The sequence below is a fragment of the Pecten maximus genome, chromosome 16 (genome assembly GCF_902652985.1).
Source record: "Pecten maximus chromosome 16, xPecMax1.1, whole genome shotgun sequence".
Taxonomy (NCBI): domain Eukaryota; kingdom Metazoa; phylum Mollusca; class Bivalvia; order Pectinida; family Pectinidae; genus Pecten; species Pecten maximus.
In genome coordinates this window covers 31,170,418-31,192,214 of record NC_047030.1, presented here as the reverse complement: position 1 = coordinate 31,192,214, position 21,797 = coordinate 31,170,418, and the positions used below count along the sequence as shown (strand labels likewise).

The window sequence follows — 21,797 nt, the reverse complement described above, 5'->3', positions numbered from 1 at the left end:
AGTGCCCAGCTACGCCCCTGTTAATTGATAAATTTTGGAGATTTTTAGTTCATACATGTTATTAGGTGAAATTAGGTGATCTTAACTTGTTAATAATAATTGAAATGTTTGTTAAAGTCACTTTTATTCTGACATAGAAACTTAAATATCATTTTAAGAATAGTTGAAATTCATGGGGTTGCAGTAACTTAATGCATATGAATGAGACTGAACATAACTAATTGTACCCTTGGATTCCAAAGATACATTTTTGAAAATTTACGTTTTCTGGTGTTATAACAATGAGAACCACTATAGATCAATGTTATTGATGATTGTGACGCTATAAAAAAAAATATAGTTATAATGTGATTAAAATGTATGATTCATAAAATATGTAATCTGAAATGAGATGACTTTTGAGTATATTCTAGGGATATGTAACATCACATGATATGAGTAAGATACAACTTAACTCATTTTCCAATTAAGAAAATGAAATAAAACCACTGTGAATTGGTCTGCAATCAAACTTGATTCAGGTTAATTCATGTCATCATTTAGGTCTTTAGACCTCACCCAAGAGCGCATTTTGAAACTCTTTAGTGTGGAGGTAAAATTTTGCGGGAAGAAAGAATACGGAAATGGCAGAGAAAAAACGAAAGAAATTGAGTTTGAAACGTAAAACGATTTCTAGTAAGTCGTTGCTATTCAATTCTATTGGACAAAGATTAGAGTCATTGCAAGCAGATGACAACGATAAAGCTGCAGAAAATAACATCATTAATTTATCATCAGACTCTGACACGGACGGGGACTTGACAGAAAAGCAACCCAAAAAACGTTCAAGATTCAGCGACATATCAAAACATTCGGATGGTGGAGGTCTTAAAAATGATAGCCATGACGCGGCCAGATCGATTCAATTTCAATCAGGACACGTGTTCAGGTAAATATGCAGTGGTTAGGCAACTGGTGATTCCGAATTTGTGGGATGACATTAATGATTATATATACGCACAAGGCGGACTGCAGATGATAACCTATTAGAAAAAATCACTAATGAACACCTATCAATTCCAAATATCTTCTTCTTCTTCTTTCGTTATTCAGCCTCCGTCAAAAAATGACGATTACGGCCAAAAGGAGGGATCGCTGCATATGCTCTTCAAAAGAAGTAAAAAAAGTGCAGGGATTTGGGTACAGTGAGAGGGGTTTTTTTAAATTTTTTTTTTAGTGGAAACTATAGGATAAAAACATTATGAGGGTGTGTTTATGGTATGTGTTTGAGATCATCATGGGCTGCATTGTGTATATGTGCCTTGAAGATCTCTAGTGTAGTGCATTGTACTGCTGCCACCGGGAGAAGGTTCCATTGTGTTATTGTGTGTGGGAAAAAGGAGTATTTATATGTGTCATTGGTGGCAGATAGGTGTCTGAAGGTGTAGGGGTGTGTTTGCCTTGTCCTAATATCACTAATTAATGATTAACATCCGAGCATTTATACGCACAAGGCGGGCTGCAGATGATAACCTTTTAGAAAAAAACTAATGAACATCTATCAATTAAAACAACACTAATTAATGATTAACATCCGAGCATTTATACGCACAAGGCGGGCTGAAGATGATAACCTAAGCGCTACTAGAAAAAAAAACAGGTGAACAACTATCAATTAAAAAAACCATTAATTAATTATTAACATCCGAGCATTTATACGCACAAGGCGGCTGCAGATGATAACCTACTAGGAAAATTCAAAAAAACTCTAATTAATTATTAACATTCGAGCATTTATACGCACAAGGCGGGCTGCAGATGATAGCCTACTAGAAAAAAAAACCTAATGTACATCTGTCAATTAAAAAAATACTAATTAATGATTAACATCCGAGCATTTATACGCACAAGGCGGGCTGCAGATGATAACCTGTTAAAAAAAACTATGAACAACTATTAATTAAAAAACAATAATTAATGATCAGCATCCGAGCATTTTCGCACAAGGCGGCTGCAGAGATAACCTACTAGGAAAAAAAACCTAATGAACATATCATTCAAAAAAAACTCGATTAATTATTACATTATTCCGGAGCATTTATACGCCAAGGCGGGCTGCAGATGATAACCTACTAGGAAAAAAAACCTAATGAACAACTATTAATTAAAAAACAATAATTAATGATTAACATCCGAGCATTGATACGCACAATGCGGGCTGCAGATGATAACCTACTAGGAAAAAAACAACTAATGAACAATCTATCAATTAAAAAAACACTAATTAATGATTAACATCCGAGCATGTATACGCACAAGGCGGGCTGCAGATGATAACCTATTAGAAAAAAACTAATGAACAACTATTAATTAAAAATCACTAATTAATGATTAACATCCGAGCATTTATACGCACAAGGCGGTCTGCAGATGATAACCTATTAGAAAAAAAACTAATGAACATCTATCAATTAAAAAACACTAATTAATGATTAACATCCGAGCATTTATACGCACAAGGCGGGCTGCAGATGATAACCTATTAGAAAAAAAACTAATGAACAACTATTAATTAAAAAACACTAATTAATGATTAACATCCGAGCATTTATACGCACAAGGCGGGCTGCAGATGATAACCTATTAGAAAAAACATTAATGAACAACTATCAATTAAAAAACCCACACTTAATTAATGATAAACATCCGAGCATTTATACGCACAAGGCGGGCTGCAGATGATACCCTATTCGAAAAAAACACTAATAAACATCTATCAATTAAAAAAACAATAATTATATTAACATCCGAGCATTTTTACACACAAGGTGGGCTGCAGATGATAACCTATTAGAAAAAAAAAACTCATGAACATCTATCAATTAAAAAACACCAATTAATGATTAACATCAGAGCATTTATACGCACAAGGCGGGCCGCAGATGATAACCTATTAGAAAAAAAAACTTATGAACAGGCGGGCTGCAGATGATAACCTACTAGAAAAAACAAAAAAACTAATGAACATCTATCAATTAAAAAACACTAATTAATGATTAACATCCGAGGATACGCACAAGGCGGGCTGCAGATGATAACCTACTAGAAAAAAAAACCTAATGAACATCTATTAATTAAATAAACACTAACTAATGATTAACATCCTAGCATTGATACGCACAATGCGGGCTGCAGATGATAACCTACTAGAAAAAAAAACCTAATGAACATCTATCAATAAAAAAAACCCACTAATTAATGATTAACATCCGAGCATTTATACGCACAAGGCGGGCCGCAGATGATAACCTATTGGAAAAAAAACTATGAACAACTATTAATTAAAAAACAATAATTAATGATTAACATCCGAGCATTTATACGCACAAGGCGGGCTGCAGATGATAACCTACTAGAAAAAAAAACCTAATGAACATCTATCAATTAAAAAAACACTAATTAATGATTAACATCCGAGCATTTATACGCACAAGGCGGGCTGCAGATGATAACCTATTAGAAAAAAAATAATGAACATCTATCAATTCAAAAAAAAACTCTAATTAATGATTAACATCCGAGCATTTATACGCACAAGGCGGGCTGCAGATGATAACCTACTAGAAAAAACAAAAAAACTAATGAACATCTATCAATTAAAAAACACTAATTAATGATTAACATCCGAGCATACGCACAAGGCGGGCTGCAGATGATAACCTACTAGAAAAAAAAACCTAATGAACATCTATTAATTAAATAAACACTAACTAATGATTAACATCCGAGCATTGATACGCACAATGCGGGCTGCAGATGATAACCTACTAGAAAAAAAAACCTAATGAACATCTATCAATTAAAAAACCACTAATTAATCATTAACATCCAAGCATTTATACGCACAAGGCGGGTTGCACATGATAACGTACTAGAAAAAAAACCTAATGAACATCTATCAATAAAAAAACCCACTAATTAATGATTAACATCCGAGCATTTATACGCACAAGGCGGGCCGCAGATGATAACCTACTAGAAAAAAAAACTATGAACAACTATTAATTAAAAAACAATAATTAATGATTAGCATCCGAGCATTTATACGCACAAAGCGGGCTGCAGATGATAACCTACTAGAAAAAAAACCCTAATGTACATCTATCAATTAAAAAATCACTAATTAATGATTAACATCCGAGCATTTATATGCACAATGCGGGCTGCAGATGATATCCTGTTAAAAAAAAACTATGAACAACTATTAATTAAAAAACAATAATTAATGATCAGCATCCGAGCATTTATACGCACAAGGCGGGCTGCAGATGATAACCTACTAGAAAAAAAACCTAATGTACATCTATCAATTAAAAAACACTTAATGATTATATAATTAACATCCGAGCATTTATACGCACAAGGCGGGCTGCAGATGATAACCTAGCTATTAGAAGAAAAAAAACTATGAATAACTATTAATTAAAAATCACTAATTAATGATTAACATCCGAGCATTTATACGCACCAGGCGGGTTGCACATGATAACGTACTAGAAAAAACCACCTAATGAACATCTATCAATTTAAAAAAAAACAAAATTAATTAATGATTAACATCTGAGCATTTATACGCACAAGGTGGGCTGCAGATGATAACCTATTTGAAAAAAAAACTATGAACAACTATTAATTAAAAAACAATAATTAATGATTAACATCCGAGCATTTATATGCACAAGGCGGGCTGCAGATGATAACCTATTAGAAAAAAAAACTATGAACAACTATTAATTAAAAAACAATAATTAATGATTAGCATCCGAGCATTTATACGCAGAAGGCGGGCTGCAGATGATAACCTATTAGAAAAAAACACTAATGAACATCTATCAATTAAAAAACACTTAATGATTATATAATTAACATCCGAGCATTTATACGCACAAGGCGGGCTGCAGATGATAACCTAGCTATTAGAAGAAAAAAAACTATGAATAACTATTAATTAAAAATCACTAATTAATGATTAACATCCGAGCATTTATACGCACCAGGCGGGTTGCACATGATAACGTACTAGAAAAAACCACCTAATGAACATCTATCAATTTAAAAAAAAACAAAATTAATTAATGATTAACATCTGAGCATTTATACGCACAAGGTGGGCTGCAGATGATAACCTATTTGAAAAAAAAACTATGAACAACTATTAATTAAAAAACAATAATTAATGATTAACATCCGAGCATTTATATGCACAAGGCGGGCTGCAGATGATAACCTATTAGAAAAAAAAACTATGAACAACTATTAATTAAAAAACAATAATTAATGATTAGCATCCGAGCATTTATACGCAGAAGGCGGGCTGCAGATAATAACCTATTAGGAAAAAAAACCTAATGAACATCTATCAATTAAAAAACCACTAATTAATGATTAACATCCGAGCATTTATACGCACAAGGCGGGCTGCAGATGATACCTACTAGAAAAAAAAACACCTAATGAACATCTATCAATTAAAAAAACACTAATTAATGATTAACATCCGAGCATTTATACGCACAAGGCGGGCTGCAGATGATAACCTATTAGAAAAAAACAAAAACACTAATAAACATCTATCAATTAAAAAACACTAATTAATGATTAACATCCGAGCATTTATACGCACAAGGCGAACTGCAGATGTTAACCTATTAGAAAAAAACTAATGAACATCTTTCAATTTAAAAAACCACGAATTAATGATTAACATCTGAGCATTTATACGCACAAGGCGGGCTGCAGATGATAACCTATTAGAAAAAAAAACTATGAACAACTATCAATTAAAAAACAATAATTAATGATTAGCATCCGAGCATTTATACGCACAAGGCGGGCTGCAGATAATAACCTATTAGGAAAAAAAACCTAATGAACATCTATCAATTAAAAAACCACTAATTAATGATTAACATCCGAGCATTTATACGCACAAGGCGGGCTGCAGATGATAACCTACTAGAAAAAAAAACCCTAATGAACATCTATCAATTAAAAAAAACACTAATTAATGATTAACATCCGAGCATTTATACGCACAAGGCGGGCTGCAGATGATAACTTACTAGAAAAAAAACCCTAATGAACATCTATCAATTAAAAAACCACTAATTAATGATTAACATCCGAGCATTTATACGCACAAGGCGGGCTGCAGATGATAACCTACTAGAAAAAAAAAACCCTAATGAACATCTATCAATTAAAAAAAAACACTAATTAATGATTAACATCCGAGCATTTATACGCACAAGGCGGGCTGCAGATGATAACTTACTAGAAAAAAAAACCTAATGAACATCTATCAATTAAAAAACCACTAATTAATGATTAACATCCGAGCATTTATATGCACAAGGCGGGCTGCAGATGATAACCTACTAGAAAAAAAAACCCTAATGAACATCTATCAATTAAAAAAAACACTAATTAATGATTAACATCCGAGCATTTATACGCACAAGGCGGGCTGCAGATGATAACTTACTAGAAAAAAAACCCTAATGAACATCTATCAATTAAAAAAAACACTAATTGATGATTAACATCCGAGCATTTATACGCACAAGGCGGGTTACACATGATAACGTATTAGAAAAAAACTAATGAACATCTATCAATTAAAAAAAAAAATCAAATTAATGATTAACATCCGAGCATTTATACGCACAAGGTGGGCTGCAGTTGATAACCTTCTAGAAAAAAAAACTAATGAACATCTTTCAATTAAAAAAACACTAATTAATGATTAACATCAAATCAATTATACGCACAAGGCGGGCTGCAGATGATAACCTATTAGAAGAAAAAAACTCATGAACATCTATCAATTAAAAAAACACTAATGTTTAACATCCGAGGATTTATATGCACAAGGCGGGCTGCAGATGATACCCTATTCGAAAAAAACACTAATAAACATCTATCAATTAAAAAAACACTAATTAATGATTAACATCCGAGCATTTATACCCACAAGGTGGGCTGCGGATGATTACCTACTAGAAAAAAAACACTAATAAACATCTATCAATTAAAAAAACAATAATTATATTAACATCCGAGCATTTTTACACACAAGGTGGGCTGCAGATGATAACCTATTAGAAAAAAAAAACTCATGAACATCTATCAATTAAAAAACACCAATTAATGATTAACATCAGAGCATTTATACGCACAAGGCGGGCCGCAGATGATAACCTATTAGAAAAAAAAACTTATGAACAACTATTAATTAAAAAACAATAATTAATGATTAGCATCCGAGCATTTATACGCACAAAGCGGGCTGCAGATGATAACCTACTAGAAAAAAAAAAACCTAATGAACATCTATCAATTAAAAACCACTAATTAATGATTAACATCCGAGCATTTATACGCACAAGGCGGGCTGCAGATGATAACCTATTGGAAAAAAAACTATGAACATCTATCAATTAAAAAAACACTAATTAATGATTAACATCCGAGCATTTATACGCACAAGGCGGGCTGCAGATGGTAACCTATTAGAAAAAACCACCTAATGAACATCTATCAATTAAAAAAACACTAATTAATGATTAACATCCGAGCATTTATACGCACAAGGCGGGCTGCAGATGGTAACATATTAGAAAAAACCACCTAATGAACATCTATTAATTAAATAAACACTAATTAATGATTAACATCCGAGCATTTATACGCACAAGGCGGGCTGCAGATGATAACCTACTAGAAAAAACAAAAAAACTAATGAACATCTATCAATTAAAAAACACTAATTAATGATTAACATCCGAGCATACGCACAAGGCGGGCTGCAGATGGTAACCTATTAGAAAAAACCACCTAATGAACAACTATTAATTAAAAAACAATAATTAATGATTAGCATCCGAGCATTTATACGCACAAAGCGGGCTGCAGATGATAACCTACTAGAAAAAAAACACCTAATGAACATCTATCAATTAAAAACCACTAATTAATGATTAACATCCGAGCATTTATACGCACAAGGCGGGCTGCAGATGATAACCTGTTAAAAAAAAACTATGAACAACTATTAATTAAAAAACAATAATTAATGATCAGCATCCGAGCATTTATACGCACAAGGCGGGCTGCAGATGATAACCTACTAGGAAAAAAAACCTAATGAACAACTATCAATTAAAAAAAACTCTAATTAATTATTAACATTCGGGCATTTATACGCACAAGGCGGGCTGCAGATGATAACCTACTAGGAAAAAAAACCTAATGAACAACTATCAATTCAAAAAAACACTAATTAATGATTAACATCCGAGCATTTATACGCACAAGGCGGGCTGCAGATGATAACCTACTAGAAAAAAAAAACCTAATGAACATCTATTAATTAAATAAACACTAACTAATGATTAACATCCGAGCATTTATACGCACAAGGCGGGCTGCAGATGATAACCTACTAGAAAAAACAAAAAAACTAATGAACATCTATCAATTAAAAAACACTAATTAATGATTAACATCCGAGGATACGCACAAGGCGGGCTGCAGATGATAACCTACTAGAAAAAAAAACCTAATGAACATCTATCAATTAAAAAAAACCTCTAATTAATGATTAACATCCGAGCATTTATACGCACAAGGCGGGCCGCAGATGATAACCTATTGGAAAAAAAACTATGAACAACTATTAATTAAAAAACAATAATTAATGATTAACATCCGAGCATTTATACGCACAAGGCGGGCTGCAGATGATAACCTACTAGAAAAAAAATAATGAACATCTATCAATTCAAAAAAAAACTCTAATTAATGATTAACATCCGAGCATTTATACGCACAAGGCGGGCTGCAGATGATAACCTACTAGAAAAAACAAAAAAACTAATGAACATCTATCAATTAAAAAACACTAATTAATGATTAACATCCGAGCATACGCACAAGGCGGGCTGCAGATGATAACCTACTAGAAAAAAAAACCTAATGAACATCTATTAATTAAATAAACACTAACTAATGATTAACATCCGAGCATTGATACGCACAATGCGGGCTGCAGATGATAACCTACTAGAAAAAAAAACCTAATGAACATCTATCAATTAAAAAACCACTAATTAATGATTAACATCCGAGCATTTATACGCACAAGGCGGGCTGCAGATGATAACCTACTAGAAAAAAAAACCCTAATGAACATCTATCAATTAAAAAAAACACTAATTAATGATTAACATCCGAGCATTTATACGCACAAGGCGGGCTGCAGATGATAACTTACTAGAAAAAAAACCCTAATGAACATCTATCAATTAAAAAACCACTAATTAATTATTAACATCCGAGCATTTATACGCACAAGGCGGGCTGCAGATGATAACCTACTAGAAAAAAAAACCCTAATGAACATCATCAGATGATAACCTACTAGAAAAAAAAACCCTAATGAACATCTATCAATTAAAAAAAACACTAATTAATGATTAACATCCGAGCATTTATACGCACAAGGCGGGCTGCAGATGATAACTTACTAGAAAAAAAACCTAATGAACATCTATCAATTAAAAAACCACTAATTAATGATTAACATCCGAGCATTTATACGCACAAGGCGGGCTGCAGATGATAACCTACTAGAAAAAAAAACCCTAATGAACATCTATCAATTAAAAAAAACACTAATTAATGATTAACATCCGAGCATTTATACGCACAAGGCGGGCTGCAGATGATAACTTACTAGAAAAAAAACCCTAATGAACATCTATCAATTAAAAAAACACTAATTAATCATTAACATCCGATCATTTATACTCACAAGGCGGGCTGCAGATGATAACCTATTTAAAAAAAAACACTTTTAATTCAGTATCAATTAAAAAAAAACTCTAATTAATGATTAACATCCGAGCATTTATACGCACAAGGCGGGCTGCAGATGATAATAATTAACCTATTAGAAAAAAAAACTAATGAACAACTATCAATTAAAAAAACCTCTAATTAATGATTAACATCCGAGCATTTATACGCAGAAGGCGGGCTGCAGATGATAACCTACTAGAAAAAAAAACCTAATGAACATCTATCAATTAAAAATCACTAATTAATGATTAACATCCGAGCATTTATACGCACAAGGCGGGCTGCAGATGATAACCTTTAAATAAAGAAGTTCTACTGAAAATCTCTGTGAATTAAAATTACTTAGATTACCTACAGCAAGTTCAGGGAGGGAATTTCGGACATGGAACATAGATCTGATAGGCCTTCCAATAACTGATGCAACTGCATGCAATGACCATGCACAGGAAAAGTTTTTCTCATGCCAACAGTAATCCGTTGGGTGACTTTCCATAAATTGTCACTACTCTGTGAAGTTTGTTGTCAGCTCTATACATGTCCTAACTCTTAATTCAGCGGCCAATTAGTTTCATCTCCCTTAAATGAAATGAATATGAAATTAAAAATGCATTCCCATTTCCTGTTGGTGCTACAGGAGTGAAGTCTTTGTTGTTACCTAACAATGTCTGTAGATTGATCCTTAATATGTGATACTAATGTCATGGGGAAAGTGAGGGGATAAACGTTTTAGACCGGAGAAGAATCTGCTCCACTTTCAAATATTCCTCTAAATCACCAGTCTTTGTAAAGAAAAGCTTTATTCAAAAGTTTGTCTGATTTAAAACAGCATGCTGAGCAAATGAATGACAACTGTGGTTTACCTAGGAATCATATTTAGCTGGGCATTTTTAAGGTTTTCACAAATTTTGTTAAACCACCTAACACATTTGTCACAAGCTGCATTTCCATCTCCTTCACAGTTTTCTGTGCACATACTTCACAAGGATAAAAATCCACAAGTATCAAGTCTATAGTCCAAAATAAGAAAATTACCAAATGTTAGAATCTATGAAAGAACTTATAAATTGTAATATGAAATTGTTATATGTGTTTACCAAAATATTAATATTGAAGAAGATGGAGATAGAATTTTTTAAAAAGAATGCAGCAGAGTGACTGAACCTTAAACTTAAGTCTTAACCTAAAAAATTGACTGGACTAGCTATTGGGAGCAAGTTGACTTACCTGAATGAGCTGTAGATTCTGATGATGAAGTATCTGGAATTGCACCTATATTTATACAGCCTTATATTTTAGATAATTATACCAAGCTATTTCAGGTGTGTCCGTGTGTTTACTTGTGTGAAACGACAAGTTTGATTAATTGATTATAATTGATTAATTAAAGGATTAATTCATTGTGTAAGTAACTAATTAAAGGATTAATTGATTATATCAATAATTATAGCAATGACAATGATGACAATGAGCATGAGTTAACTTGTAAAATCTGTTCACCTTTGTTTAACAAGCATGTTATGTTGGAGATAATTGCCCCAAGCTGCTAGCCTAGGTAAAAGTGGACATGCTTCTTTAATTACCTTTGTAAAAACATTCTGGTCATTTTATCAGAGATAAATTAAAAGCCACATCTGCTGAGAAGTGTTTGGTAATTATACTGGGAAGTGTAAACCACTAATTAATTATTAATCTCAGAAATCATAGATTCTTTAATATTCCTCGATGCAGAACAAACTTGTATGATAACAGCTACTTCATTGATGTCATGAAAATTTGGAACTCCCTTGAAACAGACTTAACTAGTGCTCCTTCACTGAATATTTTTAAATCTAAATTGAATAGAAATAGACCTTTAAACACTGATACTACTCATTTATTTAAACTATGCTCACCTAGAAAATTAAATATCACTCTGTGCCAATTAAGAAACTCTGCTAGCAACTTAAATTATCACAGATTAATAGATCATCTAATTCCAAATTCAGCCTGTTCCTGTAGTTATTACTCTGAGGATCTAGAGCATTACTTCTTCTACTGTCCAAATTACAACCATATAAGGCGACGACGACGATGTGGTGGGGGTGTGGCGTTGTGGGCGGGCCAATGTACGCCAGTCGCTCTACGATGGTATTAAAATAGCCCACGTTATAGTTTTTTTTGTCGTGGGAGGGTGACCGAAGGGAGCCAAGAGGCTTACTTATATACTTGTGTTAAAAATTTATCTTTATATATTTATAAGTTATCTTTGCAAAAAAAAAAAAAAAAAAAGTAAAATCGATAGATATATGTATTTGTTCAAAAGTGAGATTATTGTCGTATGTTGATGTTCGAATAGGGGTGATATATATTGTGTCTGTTGTGTACCCCGGGTCTAAGGCCACCAGTTACACCCGACAGTCGAGGACGTCACTGCTTCCGTAAGGTACAGTACTTTGTCCTTTTGCCGGGCTTGGCTGGAGGTATAGATGGTCCGGGGCGTCCCTTTAGTGTATGCGGGTTTTTATCTTATACTAATGTATGCAAATTATATAGTATGAGAAAATGTAGAAAAAAGCGGCAATAGAAGTTTTATAAAAGAAAAGCAAAGGATTTAACATAAAAAGGAGGAGAAAAATCATTTAGCTGTCTAATACTTATAAAAAGTAATTTATTGTTACGTGAGGGCTAATGTACCCAGCTTATTTAAATAATTACGTAATATTTACGTATAAAATGTATCAGTTAAAAACATTTAAAAAAATCAACTAATTCCTCTGCCACAGGAATAGTTGTCTGGTATCATTTTGATGAAACAAAATATTTAAGTTATTATGGTTGCCAGGCGGACTGTGTCCTTTAGTGTCCTGGCCAAGAAAGTGGGATATATATTTAAAAAAAAAAAAAAAAAAAATGATGAAAAAATGATACGTTGCTGATGAGATAAATGTAAATGAATGAAGTAGAATTGAAGAAGTTTGGTTTAAAATATTACCAGCTATTATGTGGAGATGATATAAAAAAGAGAACAAAAATTATTACTTAACTATTTCCTCTGCCACAGGAATAGTTATCTCCATTTGTAATTTTCACTTTAATCTTATAAAAATATCCTTTTACCAGTAGGTACAAGGTATAGATTGCCAGGCGGGTTTGACCCATTTAGTGTCCTGACCGGTATTTCTTGGGTGTTGTCTCCCCTGGTCCACTACAGGATTAGTGGGGGGTTGACTCGTTTCACAATATATAAATAAAAAATTATGTGCGGAGCACTTATTATGGAAAAAGTTGGGTTCTTTATAAAAAGAAAAAGATACAAGCTGGATATCAAGGGTTGTTAGTTGTTATAAAAAGAAACCTTGATTCCTGAGTTATATCGACTATTTTCTTAAGGAAATTAGTCGATGTACAAAGTATTATTAGTAATCTATTGCCCCGGGGAAAAAAAAGTTCAAATTCTTTAGCACTATGATAACACTTTTCCGAACATGAAGGCGATGGAGTATTCATGGGTCTATACATGAATATATATTTACTTAAAATATAAACTTTTGTAGTTTAGTTCATATATTTACTTAGGGAGTATTTCCCTTTTATACTGTATAGAAAAATAAAAAAACAATTTGTATCAGGTGGGCTCGCCCTACTTTCACATGACTGACCTTGTGACCCATTTCCCGTTACTTCTTTCTAACCGTACCGGGATCTGAGCCACACACATATATATGCCATTAACACACGGATGTGTTAATATTCACTGAAATGGCTGCTGTGGGGTATAATGAGAAGTGCGCTAGTGATTGGGCAATCCCCTACCGACAGGACACACCTCCCATATATACCGTCACCTGTATACTTCATATCGCTTACCCGTACCTGTATATTTGTATCTATCCACCTTCATGTTGGGCTGACTTAAATTGCTAACCGCCAGCGGTGTTACCAAGTGTAATCTAAATTCTATTTATCCTATCTATAAATGGGAAAAAGAAAAAACCTACTGAAATGCTTATAATGTTATCCCTATTGAAGTCTATACGGTAGAAAAAATACCTCCCTATTTATACGGGCTTTATATAATAGTTTAAAGAAATAGTTCGTGTGTACTGTCACAGCAGTATCACGACTCCCCCCTTATTTATTCTATACAGTTATTTATCAGAAATGATAGAGTGGGGCATGAGGACATTAGCGTATGAGTGTGCCGTGCAATACGTCACACCCCTAATTGCCATATTCCTCCTATATACTCTAAAATAAAAAAAACTAGGCCTATTCTAAGACATGATAATAAAAAGAAGTTCTACTTCTGATATAGATGCATATAAGACGAAGATGAGTGAAGATGAGTCAACCATTATGGTGAAATGAACCCGCAGTCAAAATACCATTATGGTAAAATGACACCCCTCATGGTAAAGTGACACCCCCCCCCCCCCCCTCCTTTCTTCCTCCTCACATCAAAATAATTTATCTTAGGCCAATTTAGATTGTTATAATGTATTGATTGATGAATTGAGGTTAATTAAAAAAAGTATTCTGTGAAAAAAAGTCAATCACAAACTTATCTTAGACCAATTTAGTTTTTCTTTTGGTATAATGTATAGATTAAGGAATTGAGGTTTACCGAATAGATATTTTCTAAAAAAAAAAAAAAAATTGGTGAAGTACTTTATTTCACTGTGGTCATGGTAAAGTGACCCCTAGCTGACCCATCATCACTTTCTTCGTTCTTATCACCTATCTCAATGTATATTTTTCAAGTTTTGATGTATAGAATAATTGAAGTAAACTCATACAAGGTTTTGTAAAAAAAAAAAAAAAAAAAAATGATGCTTAGTTTCTTGATGGCCATGGTAAAGTGACCCCCCCTCCCCACATAAATGACTCGCATTAAAATCAGTTATCCCAGACCAATTTTGTTGTTGTTGAAATGTATAGAATAATTAATGTATTCTGATAAAGGTTTTGTGAAAATAAGTCGCTTACCGTTACCAAAATTAATGATAAAAAAGCTTTATTTCTCCACTGACTCCCATCCTCAACTATTCACCTATATTTCACTCTACAGTCAACCTACCCATCCAAATTGGTACTGTTTATAATGATACAATATTGTTTTAATCAAAATATGTTAAATAATATATGAAAATCAAGTGACTTTAATAGGAGGGGTCACTTTACCATGGCATGGAGGGGGTCATTTTACCATAATAATATTTTGACCCCGGGGTCAAAAGGACCAAGGTGAGCTTATGCCATACTGTAGCATCCGGTGTCCATCTGTCCACAGACACTCAGACATTCTATGGAAATATCTTTGTCCCTTATAGGAGGCAAAATTTAATGTAAAATTGTGTTTTTTCCCATAATTTATCATTACACCTCTGCGCATGTGCTTTTTTAGCGACTGAATGAACAGAAATAAAATGTGAAATCTGTAACAAATCTAAACTTGTGTGTTGCACCCCACAAGGTCACAGACAAAACACTACACCCAGCAAGTCGATTGTGGCCATATGACCGTCCATCTGTCTGTCTGTCAACAATTTCCTTGTGAACACGATAACTTGAGTTAATATCAACCAAGTTTGATGAAACTTTGTATGCAGTCACGATACTAACAAGATCATGCACAAGTTCAAAAATGGAAATTATTTGACAGTTACTTTTAGAGTTATTGCCCTTTGTAATAATATTATTTTTGGACCTTGTGAACATAATAACTGGAGAAGATATCAACTGAGTTTGATGAAACTTTGTATACAGCCAATGTCCACCAGTAGTTTGAGCCATTGTTGGGAGAGGCAGTTCAAAAGAAGGAAAATATTTGAAATATAACTGAAATTAGAGCATTTTGCCATAATTTCTGAAATATTCATGTGAGAGATGCAGGCCCTCTTGGCCTCTTGTTTCTTTTTACTATCTGAGTCGGGGGGGGGGGGGGGGGGGGGGGGGGGGGGGGGGCTCAGGGTTTTAAGGGGCTTGTATCAAGCCCTAGGCATGTCCAGTGCAGCACAACATGGTAGACTGGTACTCTCCTCAATTACCAGTGGAATATATTTTAAGGCTTTCAAGCTGATTTTCTTGATTTTAGCAGGTGTTCCATGTATTTAATTCATAGTAATACATAGGAGGTGATCTGGTTTTGATTTATTCCAGCCAAAAAGTATTCAATTGGTAATATAATTTTAAAAAAATAAGATATATTTAAAATTAGAACAATATATTTTGGGAATTTTTGCTCTTGCAGGGGAAATTTTAAGGACATGGTAAAACAACTCCATTGGAGTTATACCCATAAACAGTGAAGAAATGGGGCTAGATTAATGAACCCTGCAAACTGCAGAAACATTATCCATTCGCATAGTTCAGATAGAAGAGTGACTCGATCCATCTTGTTTCAAAAAATATATCATTTCATTATATAAGATATGAAATTAAAATGTGTTTCTTTCCTTTTCAGTGGAACCACAAAACAGTCTTTGTTTCTTGACGTTGATGAAGATCTCCGTAAACTGAGGATGATGTTTTTAAAATTTCAAGCACCCAAAATTGATGTCAGAGCCCTCTCCGACCTTCCTGAATTTACAACTGCACAGGTACATTATATATATAGCTATGATGTGAAAACTAATAAAAAGAAAATAATGCCAATCTTTGGGTGACTTATGCAGGATAACGCTTTTATTGTTAAAAGTATTTTTTCTGTTCATAAACTTTTAATAGTGACACTTACTACATGTATATAGATAATCGTGGGGCCGCGGTGGCCGAGTGGTTAAGGTGTCCCGACACTTTATCACTAGCCCTCCACCTCTGGGTTGCGAGTTCGAAACCCACGTGGGGCAGTTGCCAGGTACTGACCGTAGGTCGGTGGTTTTTAGCTCACCTGCCCGAAGGGCAAGTGAGCTTATGCCATGGTGCGGCGTCCGTCGTCCGTCCGTCCGTCTGTCCGGCCGTCTGTCCGGCCGTCCGGCGTCAACTTTTTCATTTAAACAACTTCTTCTCAATAACCAAGAGGCCCAGGAACTTCATATTGGGCCTGTAGCATACTGGGGTGAAGGGCTTCCAAGTTTGTTCAAATAATTGACCTTGACCTTCATTCAAGGTCACATGGGTCAAATAGGCTATAATCTTCAAACGACTTCTTCTCAATAACCAAGAGGCCCAGGACTTGATATTGGGCCTGTAGCATGCTGGGATGAAGGGCTACCAAGTTTGTTCAAATAAATGACCGTGACCTTCATTCAAGGTCAAATGGGTCAAATAGGCTATAATCTTCAAACGACTTCTTCTCAATAACCAAGAGGCCAAGAGACTTGATATTGGGCCTGTAGCATGCTGGGGTGAAGGACTACCAAGTTTGTTCAAATAAATGACCTTGACCTTCATTCAAGGTCACACTGGTCAAATAGGCTATAATCTTCAAACGACTTCTTCTCAATAACCAATTGCAAGAGGCCCAGGAACTTCATATTGGGCCTGTAGCATGCTTGGGTGAAGGGCTACAAAGTTTGTGCAAATAAATGACGTTGACCTTCATTCAAGGTCACATTGGTCAAATAGGCTATAATCTTCAAACGACTTCTTCTCAATAACCAAGAGGCCCAGGGACTTGATATTGGGCCTGTAGCATGCTGGGGTGAGGGGCTACAAAGTTTGTTCAAATAAATGACGTTGACCTTCATTCAAGGTCACATTGGTCAAATAGGCTATAATCTTCAAACAACTTCTTCTCAATAACCAAGAGGCCCATGGACTTGATATTGGGCCTGTAGCATGCTGGGGTGAGGGGCTACAAAGTTTGTTCAAATAAATAACCTTGACCTTCATTAAAGGTCACATGGGTCGAATAGGCTATAATCTTCAAACAACTTCTTCTCAATAACCAAGAGGCCCATGGACTTGATATTGGGCCTGTAGCATGCTGGGGTGAGGGGCTACAAAGTTTGTTCAAATAAATGACGTTGACCTTCATTCAAGGTCACATTGGTCAAATAGGCTATAATCTTCAAACAACTTCTTCTCAATAACCAAGAGGCCCAGGGACTTGATATTGGGCCTGTAGCATGCTTGGGTGAAGGGCTACAAAGTTTGTTCAAATAAATGACCTTGACCTTCATTCAAGGTCGAATGGGTCAAATAGGCTATACTCTTCAAACAACTTCTTCTCAATAACCAAGAGGCCAAGGGACTTAATATTGGGTCTGTAGCATGCTAGGGTAAAGGGCTACAAAGTTTGTTCAAATAAATGACCTTGACCTTCATTCAAGGTCACATTGGTCAAATAGGCTATAATCTTCAAACGACTTCTTCACAATAACCAAGAGGCCCAGGTACTTGATATTGGTCCTGTAGCATGCTTGGGTGAAGGGCTACAAAGTTTGTTCAAATAAATGACCTTGACCGTCATTAAAGGTCACATGGGTCAAATAGGCTATAATCTTCAAACGACTTCTTCTCAATAACCAAAAGGCCCAGGGACTTGATATTGGACCTGTAGCATGCTTGGGTGAAGGGCTACAAAGTTTGTTCAAATAAATGACGTTGACCTTCATTCAAGGTCACATGGGTCAAATAGGCTATACTCTTCAAACAACTTCTTCTCAATAACCAAGAGGCCAAGGGACTTGATATTGGGCCTGTAGCATGCTAGGATAAAGGGCTACAAAGTTTGTTCAAATAAATGACCTTGACCTTCATTCAAGGTCACATGGGTCAAATAGGCTATATTCTTCAAACAACTTCTTCTCAATAACCAAGAGGCCCAGGGACTTGGTATTGGGTCTGTAGCATGCTTGGGTGAAGGGCTACAAAGTCTGTTTAAATAAATGACCTTGACCTTCATTAAAGGTCACATGGGTCAAATAGGCTATAATCTTCAAACGACTTCTTCTCAATAACCAAGAGGCCCAGGGACTTGATATTGGACCTGTAGCATGATGGGGTGAAGGGCTACAAAGTTTGTTCAAATAAATAACGTTGACCTTCATTCAAGGTCTTATTGATCAAATAGGCTATATTCTTCAAATGACTTCTTCTTAATAACCAAAAGGCCCAGGGACTTGATATTGGGCCTGTAGCATGCTGGGGTGAAGGGCTACAAAGTTTGTTCAAATTAATGACCCTTGACCTACATTTAAGGTCACAGGGGTGAAATCGGCTTAAATCTGTAAACAATAATTTTGCGATAGCCAAGAGCCTCCTAGACCAGATATTAGGCCAATAAAATGCTGGAATGAAGGACTAGAAAATTTATTGATATGAATAAACCTAGCTTACTATGATAATCAGCATAGTATCTGTAGAAATGACCTCAATCAACTTCAAAGTTGCTGTAGAGCCAGGTGAGCGATACAGGCCCATTGGGCCTCTTGTTCTCCGGGTATCCTGGCATTCCTCCACCTCCAAAACTAGGCACGTCCTTAAATGACCCTGGCTGTTAATAGGATGTTAAACAAAATAAACCAAACCAAATATAGATAACAAAAATTGTACGCACGAAGAAAGCTCTGCTTTCACTGTGATCTATAACTTTGTATTAAAATCTGAACATTCTGTCAATATTGTCATAAAAAATGACAAAAATATTCACAGGGACTTGGCATTAATTCCAATGGACACAATATGTTAATAGCACACACATAGGGACAAGAGGGTTTGTCTATTTACCAGGTGCCTGTGCTTTGAATGCTACATTTGGAAGGCATCAGTATTTCGTTAACAAAGTTCTAGAGAAAAAGTGTTTGATCACAATATATATTGTTGTTATGTCAAACTAAACCCAAGTTTTATTGTAGAAATTAATACCAATTCATGTTCAATGTTTAAAAGGAATCTTTATTCTGTACTTATTTAATAAATCTTCAATTTCTTATCTATTTTGTAGACAGTTCAGATCCCAGAGTCAAATGAGGACGAGAAAGAAAATACAGTGTTATCTGCGCTGCCTGCAATGTGTGAAAAGTGTTTAAGAAGAAAACCGTCAGACTACAGTAAATTGTATGACGATATTATAAAACAGGAACTACAGACAGATAGTTCTCTAAGTGAACACCAGAGGTCATCACAATCTTTCACCAAGGGACACAACTCTGGATGCAGAGGTATCAGTAAAGGAGAAACTGGACTGACAGGTTTTAGATCATCTTCTGAAAAGAAAACAGATTTAAAAAAGGAGGAATTTTCATTCCCAAAAAGAAATATGAATTTGTCTTCAGAGTTCAGCAGTCCAATTCAAGGAGATTATGGACACAGGGTGAAGAAATGTAGTTCTATAGATTCTCAAAATAGTTCAGTGCATTCCAAAAATGATAATATGAAAGGGGAAAATGGAAAAGCCAATATCCCGGCCAACCAACATGTGTTAAGCAGTGTTTCAACACAACCGGTTAATATACAACAGGGTAGTGTGAGGGTACAGCCTGTTAAAATACCAGCGGACTGTAAAATGGCAAAATCAGACAATTATTTAAGGACACAACCAACATCATCTGCACCACATAGGAAAATTCCAGTTCATTCAGTTGAAAGAAACATTAGCAGTAGAGAAGAAAATGTTACAAGAATGGTTAGGACTGGCCCTGCATCTTGTCCCCCAGATAGAACACACAGTGAGGTCCGACAGTCTGTAAAAGTCAAAAGGCAGACTGTCTTACCATCTACAGAAACAGACAGCAAGGTTACACAACACAAAATAGTCACTCCAAATGTGGTTGTCTTCAAAGGAAAGGACAGTGCTGATTCACACGTGGGGAAATCTGATGTTACGAAGCCGATGTCAGAAAGCAGTTCTAGTGTCCAGTGCTGCCCTCTATGTCCAGACCACTTTTGATGTGCAGTATGTATTAAACTCATCTTTGCAGTTGATTTGGGCTGCAGAGGCTGAAGTCTCGACCTTCTCTAGAATACACATGTATATATGCTGGTATGGCATCCTGCATATCAATTTATTATATAATAGAATTCCGCATTTTAGGTGATATGCATTATTTACATTGGTAGATCTTTCTTATAAAGTATAAATGTATACAGGTACATTTTAAGAAACTCATAATTTTATAAGAGTTGCCTCCCCTTGTGTATACAGGTACATTTTAAGAAACACAAAATTTTATAAGAGTTGCCTCCCCTTGTGTACTCATTCATTGAATCCAAAGTTGGTTTCTATTGAAAACTAACTACAAGGTACATTTAGGAGTATTTACACAACTTCCACATATATATAAAATTCAAATGGTAATAAATTATTGAATGTTATAAAAAAAAAAAAAATCATTCAATGTGTAGCGGGACTGGACTGGGTCGATCATCGGTGACCAGGTAGCTCATTTGGTAGAGCATCCGGCTAGTGTTCGGAGGTCCTGGGTTCGAACCCCGGTCTGGCCGCTACATTTTCTCCTCTCCTGTTACAAAATTGGCGCCCAACTAAAATACCCACGGTGGTGGTATAAGGGTCTCGTGTGTCTTCGAGGGTGAAGACTTGGAAAAAAGGAGGGAGGTGTGTAGCGGGACTGGACTGGGTCGATCATCGGTGACCAGGTAGCTCAAATGGTAGAGCATCCGGCTAGTGTTCGGAGGTCCCGGGTTCGAATCCCCGGTCTGGCCGCTACATTTTCTCCTCTCCTGTTACAAATGTTTGAAAGTATTCAGTAATATATTGGCTGCAGTAAAGTCTGCTATTGTAGATAAATGTATAAAATTTGTTTTTCAGGACTACACAAATGGATATAGATGGACACATTGCCCTTTGTTTATCAATGTCTGGGGATGATGCAACTTGGTGAGAAACAATGGCACCTGTTCTCTATGTCAAACTCCATGGAAAATGCACTGGATAAATTGGACCGAATACATAGCCGGTTCTGTTTTTTTCTAAATGGAAATAAAGTTTGATATGTATCTTTAAATTAAGAACC

The 21,797-nt window shown here is 35.1% G+C and overlaps 1 protein-coding gene across 1 annotated transcript; it reads left to right on the top strand.

Annotated features, from left to right (window-relative positions):
* The first annotated feature begins 588 nt into the window (after positions 1-588).
* LOC117345067 lies at positions 589-21,797 on the top strand. The gene is made up of 4 exons (XM_033908009.1): positions 589-928; positions 16,343-16,478; positions 19,769-20,719; positions 21,593-21,797. The coding sequence occupies exons 1-3, from the start codon at positions 624-626 to the stop codon at positions 20,711-20,713; spliced, it is 1,386 nt and encodes a 461-aa protein (XP_033763900.1). The 5' UTR covers positions 589-623; the 3' UTR covers positions 20,714-20,719; positions 21,593-21,797.